The sequence below is a fragment of the Anoplophora glabripennis genome, unplaced genomic scaffold (assembly GCF_000390285.2).
Source record: "Anoplophora glabripennis isolate ALB-LARVAE unplaced genomic scaffold, Agla_2.0 scaffold340, whole genome shotgun sequence".
Taxonomy (NCBI): domain Eukaryota; kingdom Metazoa; phylum Arthropoda; class Insecta; order Coleoptera; family Cerambycidae; genus Anoplophora; species Anoplophora glabripennis.
This window is the reverse complement of record NW_019416421.1, coordinates 111,578-125,118: the sequence shown is the minus strand read 5'-3', so window position 1 is coordinate 125,118 and position 13,541 is coordinate 111,578. Positions and strand designations below refer to the sequence as shown.

The following is a 13,541-nucleotide window of genomic DNA, read 5'->3' as shown; positions in this document are numbered from 1 at the left end:
TGTCGTTTCCAACACCTTCAATCTACGGCAGCTGGCGCCCTCTATGAACTGTAGCCAAAATGTGAACAAATTTCAATTCTTCTATCCAAAGAATCCCAAACCCCAAAATTTTGTGCAGACATTTGTATTTATTAACAAATAAATGGAAATATACTAAAATAATATTTTACATTTAACACCCTGTATCTCTTTAACTATCAACTTTTGGATTAAGGTAAGTTCGGCTAAATCGCAATATTTTTGCTTCGAGCCATGAATTTTGGCCCATTATCTCGGGACCAAAATTATTTTAATTCGAATATTTTACAAATTTCTTTTAAAGAACTAACCATTTTTTGATTACTTCTTTTCTATTCATTCCAATAAAATCATTAAAATATTCTACGAATTCTGATATGTAATTTTAATAACATACAAATATATCAATAGGTATCAAATCTATGTGTATTCTTCCTCTTATATTCCCGTGCACTTAGTGACATGAAACTTTGCAGGAATTTTGTCAGACGAGGAGAAATTATCCTTCAAAGTGCACCGGCTCGAAATTTGCATCGTCACGTACCAGCCATTCGTTATCGAGTGGTCTGGGTGGGATTGAAACCAAACCTGAATCGGGAGCCGCACTTTTACCATCCTGGCGAGGTGGAACTCGTTATAAAGAGGTTTGGGGAATTGAAATTCCCTGGATATCGTCGCGTTTTTACGAACTTTGGATTCTCTAGATCATGAGGTTTTGATAATATAACATTTTAGGGAAAATTCCCTGACATACGTTTTCAGCAAAGTCCTGATAAGAAAGTTTTAATTTCTACGACGACGGTATTGACGCTTCCTCGAGTTTCTTACAATGATACTACTCCTTGTGGCGCAAAATTTTGATGAATGAATGACATATTTTACGAGAGCAAAAATCTAACACCAGATTTTCAATTGGAAACTTCCGCGAATAATACAGCCCCACAAAAAAAAATTCTGTGCATCGGACTAGACCACTATATCTTTATAGTCCAGACGGTATCTGTTTCAAAGAGTCCATATTTGGGTGAATCGTATATCCACGGAGATTTTTGGATTTTTGACTTTCAAATAACACTAGGAATGAAAATTTTTCTATGCGCATAAAAAAACGTGGGCTTAACTTTTGGCGGCACAATATGTTAAAAAAAATTCCAAAAATGTCATGTTTTTCTTCATGTATCTTTTCAAGAGTTGATTTTAGGTTAAAATGGAAGAGGAAAAAAATTTTTGTAATTAAATTTTACAAAATATGACTAGTTACAAATGAATCATGATTATTATTGTAAAAATCGAAAAAATCGCCAAAAATTGGGTTAAGAAACATTATTTTTTAGGGATTTTTTTTGGGGTTTTTAAGTTGGGTATAGGACCTTCATACTTGGCTGAAGAAAAGTTCATGTTATGTAAAATCATCATACCAAATTTCATCAAAATCGGTTCTACAGATTTTGCATAATAATTTTGCAATCCAGATTTTGAAAAAAAAATTTGCAAATTTTCAAAATTTTGCACAGCAAAAACCAAGGCCCTTAGGCACTTGAAAATTTAGTCACACATAGAAGGGCTCTCAAGCTTTCAAACGCTTTTTGAAAAATTCGAATCCATCAATTAGGAGAGCTCTGGCTCTTGTTTATACATTGGTCGAATTTTTGTGCTATAATTTTGTATTTTTGTGATATAATGAGTTTAATTACTCATTTGCTTATATTTTAAACAGTAAATAATCGCAAGACATCGATTTAAAAGGAAAATCATAAAAATCGGACCTCTAGATGCTGAGATATTAAAAATTTTTAAGCGCGTCGCCGTTTGGAACTCGCCGATTGACTTTCGAGCAGGCCGGAGCGGTCGCGCTCTCTGCTTCCCCCACCACCACCACCCGTACGATTTTCTTGAATTTCTCGCTTGCATAAACTTTAAATTTGTTTTAAAGTAGGTTGCCAATGAAGAAAAGTATTGTAAACTTAGACCTGGTAAGGACTCGAAATACCAAAAGTATTTTTCGGAAAATTAGCCCGGATGTCCCAGTATATTTAGTGTAAATGACGGTTAACTTTTATCGGCTATAATTACGTAACTAATTGACCAACCGATCTGTTTTTTTTAAAAGCTTCTTTCCAATAACTTAAAACCTGCTTCCAATAACTTAAAACCTGCTTTAAAAAATTTAAATTTAAAATTAGTAATTAATTATTTAATATGATAACCAGGGTTGCCTCCACTATAGGGGGTTTTTCTCGGTTTGACCGTAAAATGACCTTTAACCTGACCCGACAAGGTCAAACGGACCTTGTATTCGGACTCAGGGACCTCGAAAACATGAGGATATAGTGCTCTAGTCCGATGCACATTAACTTTTTTCTGGGGTTGTGTAATCATTGTGGTTCGTAAGTGAACCGTACATGGCATAAACGCCAGGGGCGGATTCAGTACACCACATCACAGAAATTTTTCTAACAATACGAGCAGCATGAGTTAAAAAAAATTTGCAGAAAATATTATTTATGATCGCCAGTAAGATTTATAAACCCCTTCCCCCACTTGCGATGGTGCTACCTAGAAAATGTACCCACACCCCGTTTATTACACGCAGTTGAAAGATAGAGAGGCAGGTACATTTCCTTTGTAATGCGAACAGGAACGGCAAAGGAAAAAGTTTATAAAACAGCTTTTAAAGATTCATTTTTTTACTTGTGACTTGTCACTTAGTGATGCGTTCTCAATACAAGGTGTTTCTGCAATAAGTGCGTTCCATGAAAAGGGTGATAATTAGAAAAGAAAGAATAGACCAATTAGCTGTTTTTTCGGCCAATTTTCCAAGCAATTAAGAAGATATTAAATGAGATTGACTAATCCGCCCCGCAATTGCTACACGGAGTCACTAGAGGAAGGCTAAGATTACTTGTAAGTAAGTTTAGTTTCAGAATTATTTATATAAATGTAAGTCTAGTCTAGTCTAGTATAGTTATACCAAAGCGTCTCGATATTCAGGTCCCCGCCAATAAGATAAGGACAAAAACTTCCGGACCCAAGAAATGGGCGTGTCGAAGCGAGGTGTCGAATTCAGAAAAGATCTCGAAAAGGCAGTACTTCCTTAAGTTCCACATTGAGCAGTCGACTTAGTTTTAGAGTCTCGAGCTAGTTAATTAAATTTAAAAATGGATAAAGTTTTTTTTCCAAATTTTGCTATGGAGAGCGCATTTCTCATTCTCGGTACGCTGTCGCGTGTCACTAAAGTAATTAATAATGTTGTTCGAGCCATTGTGTTGTTATTTTGTTTGTTTGTTTTGTTTATTGTTTTTAAAACCCTTTCTGAAAGTTTTGGTGTTTCCTTTTGTTTCTCTCAACTTTAGTGTCACCCTGTACAGCCAGTCACTGGATTACATTCTACGTAAGTAATGGATGGTAAGTGCTTGAAATTCATTCTCTGAACATACAACATTTCTAAGTTCCCACGTATTAATTAAAGTTTAATGATAATTATAAACTCCCTTTCGAGAATTGAATAGTAAACTCTTTTGAAATCCAGACTCGTTATGATACAGGTCACAACGGTAAATAGATACTTAAAGAAATAACACCTCAGGTTACAATATACAAAGTGTTCAGGTATTAAATAACAATGAGTTTCAGCCCCGTGTGGAATTTGGCCCGTGGTTTCGACGTCAAATAGCACAAGATCCGGATTTTACAAGCAAGGCGCTTTTGACGGATGAATATTGTTTAATTGGAGACGGCATATTAAATTTTTACAACATTCAGTACTGGTGTGAACTTTGAACAATTTTTGTAGAGCATATTGTCTATTGGTAAGTAATTCGTTTATTCGTTTAATTTTTGTGTTACCTTTAAACGATATTTAAATGAATTTCAGTATTTTTTAACACAAAATATAAAGTAGCTTGTTCAACGCCATCACAGAAAGATAACTATTTATCTTCCATAAAATTGCGTTATTTTCATTCCCACTTGTTTAGTGTTAAAATTTCGAATCAAGAAACCCTGTTTTTCACAAAGTCCAACCCTGGATTGTACGGATGACCTGCGGACCTTACTAATTTATCAAGAAAAGGGTATAAATACCTGGATTAACCAGAAGGTTCTACCAGGACAACTTTGCGCCGACGTCGCCAGCAGCCTCTTGGGCTTGGCCTGACCCAGGTGAACGACACAACCGCATCTGCAGTAAGGCCCCACTTCGGCGATTACTTCTGGGGCTTCAGCAGCAGACTCTCCCACAAAAGCCCCGTTGCCGTAAAAACACTCCCAGCCACTCCCAATGTTCGTCCCACATTTCTCCGTCTCCACAGCAGGACCCTGTAAAAAATAAGTCCAGTTCTCTTAATTAATGGCCAGTTGGATTTACTTAGGAAGTAATTGGAGCAACTGTAAGAACTTAGTACTGATGAGGACTAATAACTCTGAAGAATCGCAATGTGAAAGGTGTACTTCTCACTGTTTTATGTCTTTGTGTATAGGAAAAGGCGAGGAATCGAGATAGCCGGGTACAAATCCATTTTTTATGTGTTATTGGAACAAGAAGTTGTCTAAGGGCGAACCTTACAGTTTATTTGGATGTGGGGGGGCCGTTCCGGCTTTAGGTGGATTTCTGCTGACAGGAATATAAAGGGATATGTTGGAGGTGAAATGGTTATTCTCGAGAAATAGAATTCAACGGATTTTCGGTTTTTATAAACAGGCCATATTTTATGTATCGTGTAAAAAGTCTCATGGAAAGCGTCAGCAATCCAGAACATTTCTGGAACAGAATTGTCTTTCCCAATCCAGCTAATTCCGCGAATAATTGCTGCCGCAGAGGAGTTTCGGCGTGAAATTCATTATTAACACGGTCTTTATTAATCCACGGCGCAGATTTTAATTGTTTCTGAATATTTAGTACTGGCTTGTTATGATTTAAATCATTCAGGATCGCTTGTTCCAACCGGCAACATATTAAATTACGGTGTAAGGAATAACAAGCGAATTACACCAATTTTGTACGAGGCATTTCTCATTACCTCACAATTTCGCTATTAAGAGAGAAGTTTGACAAACTGAAATTGAAAATTCACAACCAGCGTGTGTACTTTGGATTTTAATACTCTTGCGACGAATCCCAACAGGTGCTTTTCATTTTAAATTGATTGATTCACGAAATTAATTACAACATATCAACTCAAAGAAATCTTCTTCGTATATTTAAGTTTTCGCTACACATTTAAGCATTTCCCTCTGGAGGAGGCTGCTCTTCCTTTTCACCGTCTTCTGCAACAGGAGATTCCGCACCTTCCTTCTGCTCAGGCTGAGCGACTACTTCCGAGGTAACCCTCGAGACAGTCTCAGTAACACTCTTCTGGTCTTCGTCCTCCTCTACCGCAAATATATCAAATTCTCTACTGGCCTCGGACTGTTCCTCGGGAACTATCTCTGATTCGTCGAAGAACAATACCGATGGAAGTTTCTCCTCTAAATCTTTTAATTCTTCTCCTACTTCCGACTCGTCGTCGTCGTACGAAGTGATCGACTTCTTAGCAGTTCGTTGTCCCTCATCTTGAAGGAACCGTTCGAAACTGGTGGTCGTCTGACTCTCCATGTGTCTCTTTGTGGGGACCTTAGATCTTATTTCGACGACTTTAGGCACGAAACCTAGATCTCCTCGAGTGTAAGTTGCTTCTATGGAATCGACAGTCTCCAGAGAGGGCCGTCTGATTTTCTCGTCCTTCGCGGTGCTCAGTAAAGTGAACAGTGTGTTGAGGAGATTCTCCCTCTTAGTCGATCTGATCGATACGTCGCTTTCTGCACCGAGACACATAGCCTCTTTGATGCGTTGCACCCCTTCTAGCAAAATCTCCGTGAGACGTTCGTTCTCTTCTTTCAGGTACATCACATCCGTTTGTATCGAGTTTCTGTTGCATCGAACATTGTGCAAATTTTGTTCTAAAATTTTTATCTTGAATTCCAACTGTTTGTTCTGGTTGACGATTTCCTTCATCTCATTTCTGCTGGTGTACACTTCTTGCTCGTACCGCTTGTACTTTTTGATTTGATCAGCCATAAAGTTGTGGTCGTCTGTCAGTCTTTCTATGACCTTCAGTTGCACTTTCACTTTCCCCAGCGCCTTTTTCTTTTCGCCTTCCAGCAACTCGATCTGCTGCTTGAAATGGGTGTCTTTCTTCCGCAAGCCGTTGTTATCGTCGTACAGGTGTTGTTGCGTCGTCAGCAAAATGTCTAACTCGTTGTTAATTGCTATATTTTCTCTGATCACTCGGTGTGTGGTGGCCGCTATTCTCAGTTCCGTAGCGTCTTGGAATTCGGTGGAGAGTTGGAGGAGTTTGGCCTCCATGTCCTTCTTCAGCTGGTCCTTCTTGATGATGAACTTCCTCTCTATTTCGTACAGCTGTCTTTTGTGGCGTTTCTCTTGGTCTTCCATGGCTACTTCTTGGATTTCGTATTTCTTCATGAGGTCGTCCCTTTGGATGCGGAATTCCTCCAAAGAGTTCAACTTTCCTTAAAAAAAATAAAATCACTATATAAGGATATTTTTAATGTGCCTAACATAAATGTAGTTCATGAAAATATAATACCTTCTAGAAGCTTTACTTCCGAAGTTAGCTGCTCGTGCATCTCTGTGTATTCCGCCTTCATTTCTGAGATCTTCTGTTCGTATTGTTCAGTGGACACTTGCATGTTGTCATCTGCCCCCTTTATTCTTTCCTCCAGCTCCTTAGTCTCGTCCACTTTTTCCTGGAGGCTCCTCTTAAGGAAAATGATGATATCTGATCTATCCTCATCAATTTTCTCCACCTGTTGTTTTAATTCCTCGTTGCTCTCCTCCAACTCCTGCGTCAAACTTCTTAACCTGGCTAGTTTGCGATTCAAATCGGCTATCGTCAGTTCGTAGAAAGTCTTGTCCACTTCATTCAGGGCATTGGGGTCGATCACCACCTCTTTCTTCTTTTTCCCTTTTTTTCCTTTCTTGGGCGGCATTTCAAACGGACTTTAACACTATCACACGTAAAATAAAACGGAGTACTTCAAACTTCGAATTTGTTACGTTTCCTAGGATACCGGTTATCGATTTGCAGTTTGGCAGTAGCGTAGTTGGAGACGGCCTCGCAAGTTTTAAATGTCCTACCTGCAAACTTGGGAATAACCGGAAAAGTTGGCAGAAGTTCGGGACGGATTTATTTGATGTAATGAAGTTCTGATGGACTGTAATAGTTTGGAGAGGATGACATTCATAGATGGATGTGTCAGTAAAGACAATAATTGAAATCCTGCTTTGGCACATACTCTACAGGGTGTCCGTTAAAGAATGCGTCAAAATTAATGGGGAAAAGTCTTATACAATGTTGCTCACAAACTCCTAGTTTTCGAGATACAGGGTGTTGATGTTGAAAAAATTAAGAACATTTTCTTTAATATTCCTTGGTAAAGTGGTAAAGTTTGACCATTCTTTAACGGACACCCTGTACAGCTCTGTTTATATCCGAGAAAGTATAATTGAGACAAAATGTACTGAAATTAATAGACCAGTCGGGTTGTCATTTAACCGGGAAAAAATTAAGGACCACAATTTTATTGTTCTAACCTTTAGGGGGGGGGGGGGGTCAATAGTAGTGTGAATTCAGAATCGCGACTGAATTCCACCCCTGCGTCAGCCGCCATCTTGAATTTAAGGAAAAATAGTTTTTGCCCAATATCTCGGCCATTTTCAACTTTACAACAAAAATGGTAAGGACTTAAGTTGTTGCAAATGCGATTTTCTACAACTTCTTTTATTACAAATTTTATCGTGCGATCGATATTTTTCAAGTTAAGGGGGAAAATAGTGACAAAGTATAATTATTGAATTATCTCGTTTGTTATTGACTTTACGACATAAATGTACATAAACAAAGTTGGAAAGAATTATATTTCCTACAATTTTTATCTCTTTGATTTTTTCGCTATAACCAATATTTAAGGTCCTACGCTTGCGGTAAAGACGCGAGCGTAGGACCTTGCGGGAGTTGATTTCAAAGGAATTGTTTTTGCTCAATATCTCGGCCATTTTCAACTTTACAACAAAAATGGTAAGGACTTAAGTTGTTGAAAATGCGATTTTATACAACTTCTTTCCTTACAAATTTTATCGTGCCATCGATATTTTTCAAGTTAAAGGGGAAAATAATGACAAAGTATATTTATTGAATTATCTCGTTTGTTATTGACTTTACGACATAAATGTACATAAATAAAGTTGGAAAGAATTATATTTTCTACAATTTTGATCTCTTTGATTTTTTTGCTACTACCAAAATTTAAGGTCCTACGCCTATGGCAATCCTAACTAAACTCAAGGGATCAACATTCCATAGGCCTGACATCAAAATTGTAGAAAATATAATTCTTTCCAACTTTGTTTATGTACATTTATGTCGTATAGTCAATAACAAACGAGATAATTCAATAATTATACTTTGTCACTATTTTCCCCCTTAACTTGAAAAATATCGATCGCACCATAAAATTTGTAATTAAAGAAGTTGTAGGAAATCGCATTTGCAACAACTTAAGTCCTTACCATTTTTGTTGTAAAGTTGAAAATGGCCGAGATATTGAGCACAAACGATTTTTCCTTAAATTCAAGATGGCGGCTGACGCAGGTGTGGAATTCATCGCGATTCTGAATTTACACTACTATTGACCCCCCCTAAAGGTTAGAACAATAAAATTGTGGTCCCTAATTTTTTCCCGGTTAAGCCCTTTTTTTGTCTATCGCGACTGGAGTATAAGGATTTTTAATAGAACACATCTTTTTTTTCAACTGACAATTTAAAGATGACATTAAAATATTGACATATGAACACATTTAAAAAATAAATCATAAATTTTTTGCTAACCAGCTGTAAAAAGGGCAACCACTAGATTTTCGCCGCATAATATATTCTGATGTTTCAATGGAAAGCAAACCCACCGGGCTCTATTCCCTGTGCAGATAATGCCAAACAAAAAATCTTACCTCGCAAAACTTGACTCCATATCTGGGAGGTGGAGAGTCACAAAAACGATAGCGACTTCTCGTCCCTCCTATGCAGGTGCTCGAGCACTGGGTCCAAGCACTCCAGGGACCCCAGCTACCGCTCTCCTGGTCTGAAACAGGAGGTTGCGTTAGTGGAGAGTTTTTTGGAGCGTATGAAACGCCCCATAGAAAAGAAATTAAGCTGTGGCGAATACAGTAAGTGGATCTTAAAATATATCCGTGTTTCAGTTTAAAGAAAAAATGCGGAGCAAAACATCCTCCAAAATTATCGTCACTTATCGCGCGCGGCACTGTAAAATATAAAGCAGTTAATGGTCTACCTTTTATGCACCCTCTCACTGGGATTCAGTCCAGACTACATAAACCTAATCAGCTCGGAATGTAATCTTTTATCTTCTCTTTAACAATTCAAATCAGTCAAAAGGGACACATCTACATAGTAGTTGGATTTTAGACAAATTCAGTCGTTTACAGTTGTTTTTGCATTTAAAGCTCGTGGAAAGCTGCATTTTATTGCGTTTCAGCAGAGACAATAGGGATAATCCTTAAAAAAAAATGCAGGCACCTATTATTTGGTGACTACAGCTTTCATTATAAATAAAGGAATATTTTAAAAGTATGTTGGAGTTTTTAATCAATACAGTAAATAGAGGTAAGTATTGGGAACGTTCTATCCAAATATGTAAAATTATACAGGGTGTTCCATTTAAATTAACAAAGTCTGTATTTGTTTTTCTACTATCATTTTTTTCAAAAAATTCATAAAAAATCGTGCATCTTTTGTATTTCACATTTTCTTATAACTCTTAAAACAAAAAAGTTAAAGGGGGGTCAAAATATAGTAAATCACCCTGTAGATAGAGGGAAATATAAGAATATAACTACAAGCTTTTTTCTGTGATTAAAGAAATCGACTTATGTTTCAATGTCAATGTCACCGACACAAAACATTTGTGAGAAAGGCTTTCTCGAACCTCGAATAGGTCGATAAAAAGACCATCTGTCCAGCTTAGATGATGCATTGCCTTTGTAGCAATAAAACGGACCTAACCTGGAATTTTTCCACTTCAGTTTTTCTTTCATTAATATCAAATAAAGAGAAGAGGGCTTTATTATGAGTTTCTAATGTTTGAATTGAAACATAAATATGTATTAATGCAATTATAAAAATTTCTGTAACGAACCTAAAAACCAAACAAGAATACCTCAATCGACTATTGCACGAGGCTGCCTATAATACAGAATATTTAAAGATAAATGTAATAGTTGCATGTTTAGACTTCGAAAGGCATTCCATTGTGCCTAAGGAAATTTTTTAAAACGAAAGTTGAATAGTGTAGGTGTTAGGGAGATAGATAAATGGTTACATTTTTAGAAAATTCCGCAGACTGGCTGTTATTCATTCGGAAAAACATAAAGTAAATATTGGAACTTCTCAAAGAAGCGTTATTCCTGCGTTATTATTTTTATCTTTTATAAAAGATTTAAAATATTATCTGTGCGATGATATAGCATTGATGATATTTGCCGACGACAATACCATAAAAAATAAAATTAATACAAAAATAAATTCATACTGAATTCAACTAAAGCAACTTTCTTTCATGTTTTTCATGAACTTTTGATGATGATTACCTTAGAAAACATTGGAGGTTTGAAATATACTTTCATAATGTCAATTTGCCCTGAGTCGTAAAAATTTGGAGCAAAAGAACCTCACACATTCCTAATACTTCCGCCACTGTCATATGAATAAAAATTAAAGGCACTCAAAAGTAGCTAATGTTAATGGTCATACGTGTGCAAAATTTGAGTTCTATATCTCAAAAGGTTCCTGAGATATCGTCAAAAAACTAAAAAAAAAAATATTTTAAGACCCGAAAACGTTGCCTTTGCGGACCCATGTTAACATAATCTCTTTTTCTTAAATTGAGCCAAAGAATCACAACCTCCATTTTCCTACACATATTATATTATACTCTTACAAAATATTACTACTACCAAATTTCTGAAACAAAATGTATGTATTTAATGATACAGGGTGTTCTTTAAGTACGTACCAAACTTTAAGGGGTGATTCTTTGAGTGATTTTAAGATGAAAAAATTTATAAACATTGGGCCGGTGATGCTTCGTTTTGAAGAGACACCCTGTCTCTTCAAAACTTTTTTTAAAAAATAGTTTTTTCGTAAAAAATTTAATAATCCTTTAGCGATTTTGTTGAAATTTGGAAATGTTATTTATGGTAGAAAGGGGTAAGTAGAATAAAATTATTAAGGCCAGTGGCGTACCGGGGGGTACCTTAACCAATATTTCTGACAAAAAAAAAATGTGCGCCACAAACCTTTTTTTAACTTTTATATTTTTTTGCATCTAGCAACTAAAAATACAACTGTTTGTCCCTTGATTTTTTCGTATCTTGCTTCCTTTTTGGAGCACAAAAATAAAAATCACTTTATTGTATGTCCATGAACAATAAAAAAGCACTTTTTAATAATTAATAAAACACAAACGTTTTTTAGCTAGCATTAATTTTTATAACAATTTCTAAGACTATGACAGTTTGGTAGTTTTAATATTTTATTTTGTTGTCTCAAGGACATTGCAATAAAGTGATTTTAATTTTTTTCTCCAAAAAGGAAGCAAGATACGAAAAAAATTCAAGAGACAAAAAAGTTGTATTATTAGTTGCTTAATGCGAAAGATATTATAAAAGTTTTAAAAAGTCAGTGCGCACATTTTTGTCAAAAATATTGGTAAGGCGCCTGAACACCCAATGATAATATTACCGTTTAGTCAGCAATGATTTTCTCGAAAACGGTTCGTTGTATCAAAAATATGTAAAGGGTTAAAATTCAAGATCATTGCATTACTGATTAGATGGTGAATAAATTTTAAAAATTTTCACAGTAAATAGTTAATAAAATTTGAAAATATGGTGTGCATTTAACTCTTCATCAGCTAATATCTCAGAAATGGTTGGCCTGAGATTTCGACAAAGTATAAGTACTTTTTTTTGCCTAAAATTGATAAACGCATAAATACGAAACGCCAATATACAGGGTAGCAAAAAAGTTAGGTCCAATTTAATTCAAGCGTAGGTACCCTTATAGGTGTCGCCCTCTACAAACAGCGTCAAAACCAATGACATATTTTATGCCAACATTCAAATTTGTTTGGAACTTATTCCTAAAAAATGAAATAAACAAATAAATAAATAACTTTAACAACCTGTATATCGAAAACTAAGCATTTGTGGACCCACGTTTGTAGGAAAAAAAGTCTTATTTTGACCTCAAAAATACGCCCCTAAATTCTTTGTACTGAATTATGAATCACCCTGTATATTTTACTGCACACTCATCTGTGAAGCTGCTATTTTTGTTAAACGTAATTCTGATAAATTCTCTTCATGTGATACTTTAAATATTCACACTAATAGAAATACTAGTCGTATTTTTATTCAAAATTATAATAATTTAAGTACATTTAAGAGAATCATTCTTTCTCTGTTTAAACATTTACAATAAACTGTCTGTAACCATTAAATATTTTTGTATTTTACGGAAATAAAAAAATGCATGACTCATTTGTATACATGCTTTCTATTAAGTACAGGAATTCTTATGTTTCATTCCTAAATGTGTAAATAATTAAGTCACATTAATTCAATGTTTTATGAGTTATTGTATGTATTTTTTTATGGTTTGATTTTTAAAACATCATGTATTTGTAACATACTTTACTACGACTATGTTAGTGATGATTGTACACATGACTATGTGCCTCATGCCCTGGTATGGTTCTTGTGAACAGAACTAGTGTTGCAATATACAGGGTGTTAATTAAGTATGTACAATAAATTCAACAGACGATTATTTGAGTGATTTTATGACAAAAAGTTAATATAAACATTGGTTCGCAGATGCTTCGTTTTCAAGATAAAGGGTATTAAAATTCTGTAAAAAAATTACTATTTTGTAAATATCTTAAATACGCTTTACCCAATTTTGTTGTAATATTTGGCAGTGTTATTTGTACTTTATGTTATTTAGATGTTACACATGTTATTACTAAGAAATTATAAAAAAATATAATTTCCAAAAGAAACTTTCCCCATGTTTCTTGTGTGGTCCAGAGATATGAAATTAAGTGGATTCTATTTTTTTTCTACAAAAATTAATCAAGATACGAAAAACATTCAAGAGACAAAAAAGTTGTATTTTTAGTTGCTTAATTAAAAAAAAATATAAAAATTACAAAAAAGTGGCGTACATTTTTTTTGTCTAAAATATTCGTTAAGGTACCGCTTGGGACGCCACTGGACTTAATAAATCTAATCAAGTTAGGGTTAAATTGGCCCCTTAACACTACAAATAACACTGCCAAATTACAACAAAATTGGGTAAAGGGTATTTAAAATATTTACGAAATACCAATTTTTTTACAAAAGTTTAACACCCTGTATCTTGAAAACGAAGCATCTGCGGACCAACGTT

At 35.2% G+C, this 13,541-nt stretch overlaps 1 protein-coding gene across 3 annotated transcripts in view; it reads right to left on the bottom strand.

Moving 5' to 3' along the window:
* Positions 1-13,541, bottom strand: part of LOC108909578 — a 68,203-nt gene that overhangs the window by 17,079 nt on the left and 37,583 nt on the right. For all 3 annotated transcript variants that reach the window (XM_018713959.2, XM_018713960.2, XM_018713961.2), the window contains exons 6-7: positions 9,023-9,153; positions 4,102-4,335 (exon numbers count right to left, since the gene is read on the bottom strand). In XM_018713959.2, the coding sequence (XP_018569475.1) occupies positions 4,102-4,335; positions 9,023-9,153 (365 nt within the window). The remainder of the gene's footprint in view (positions 1-4,101; positions 4,336-9,022; positions 9,154-13,541) is intronic.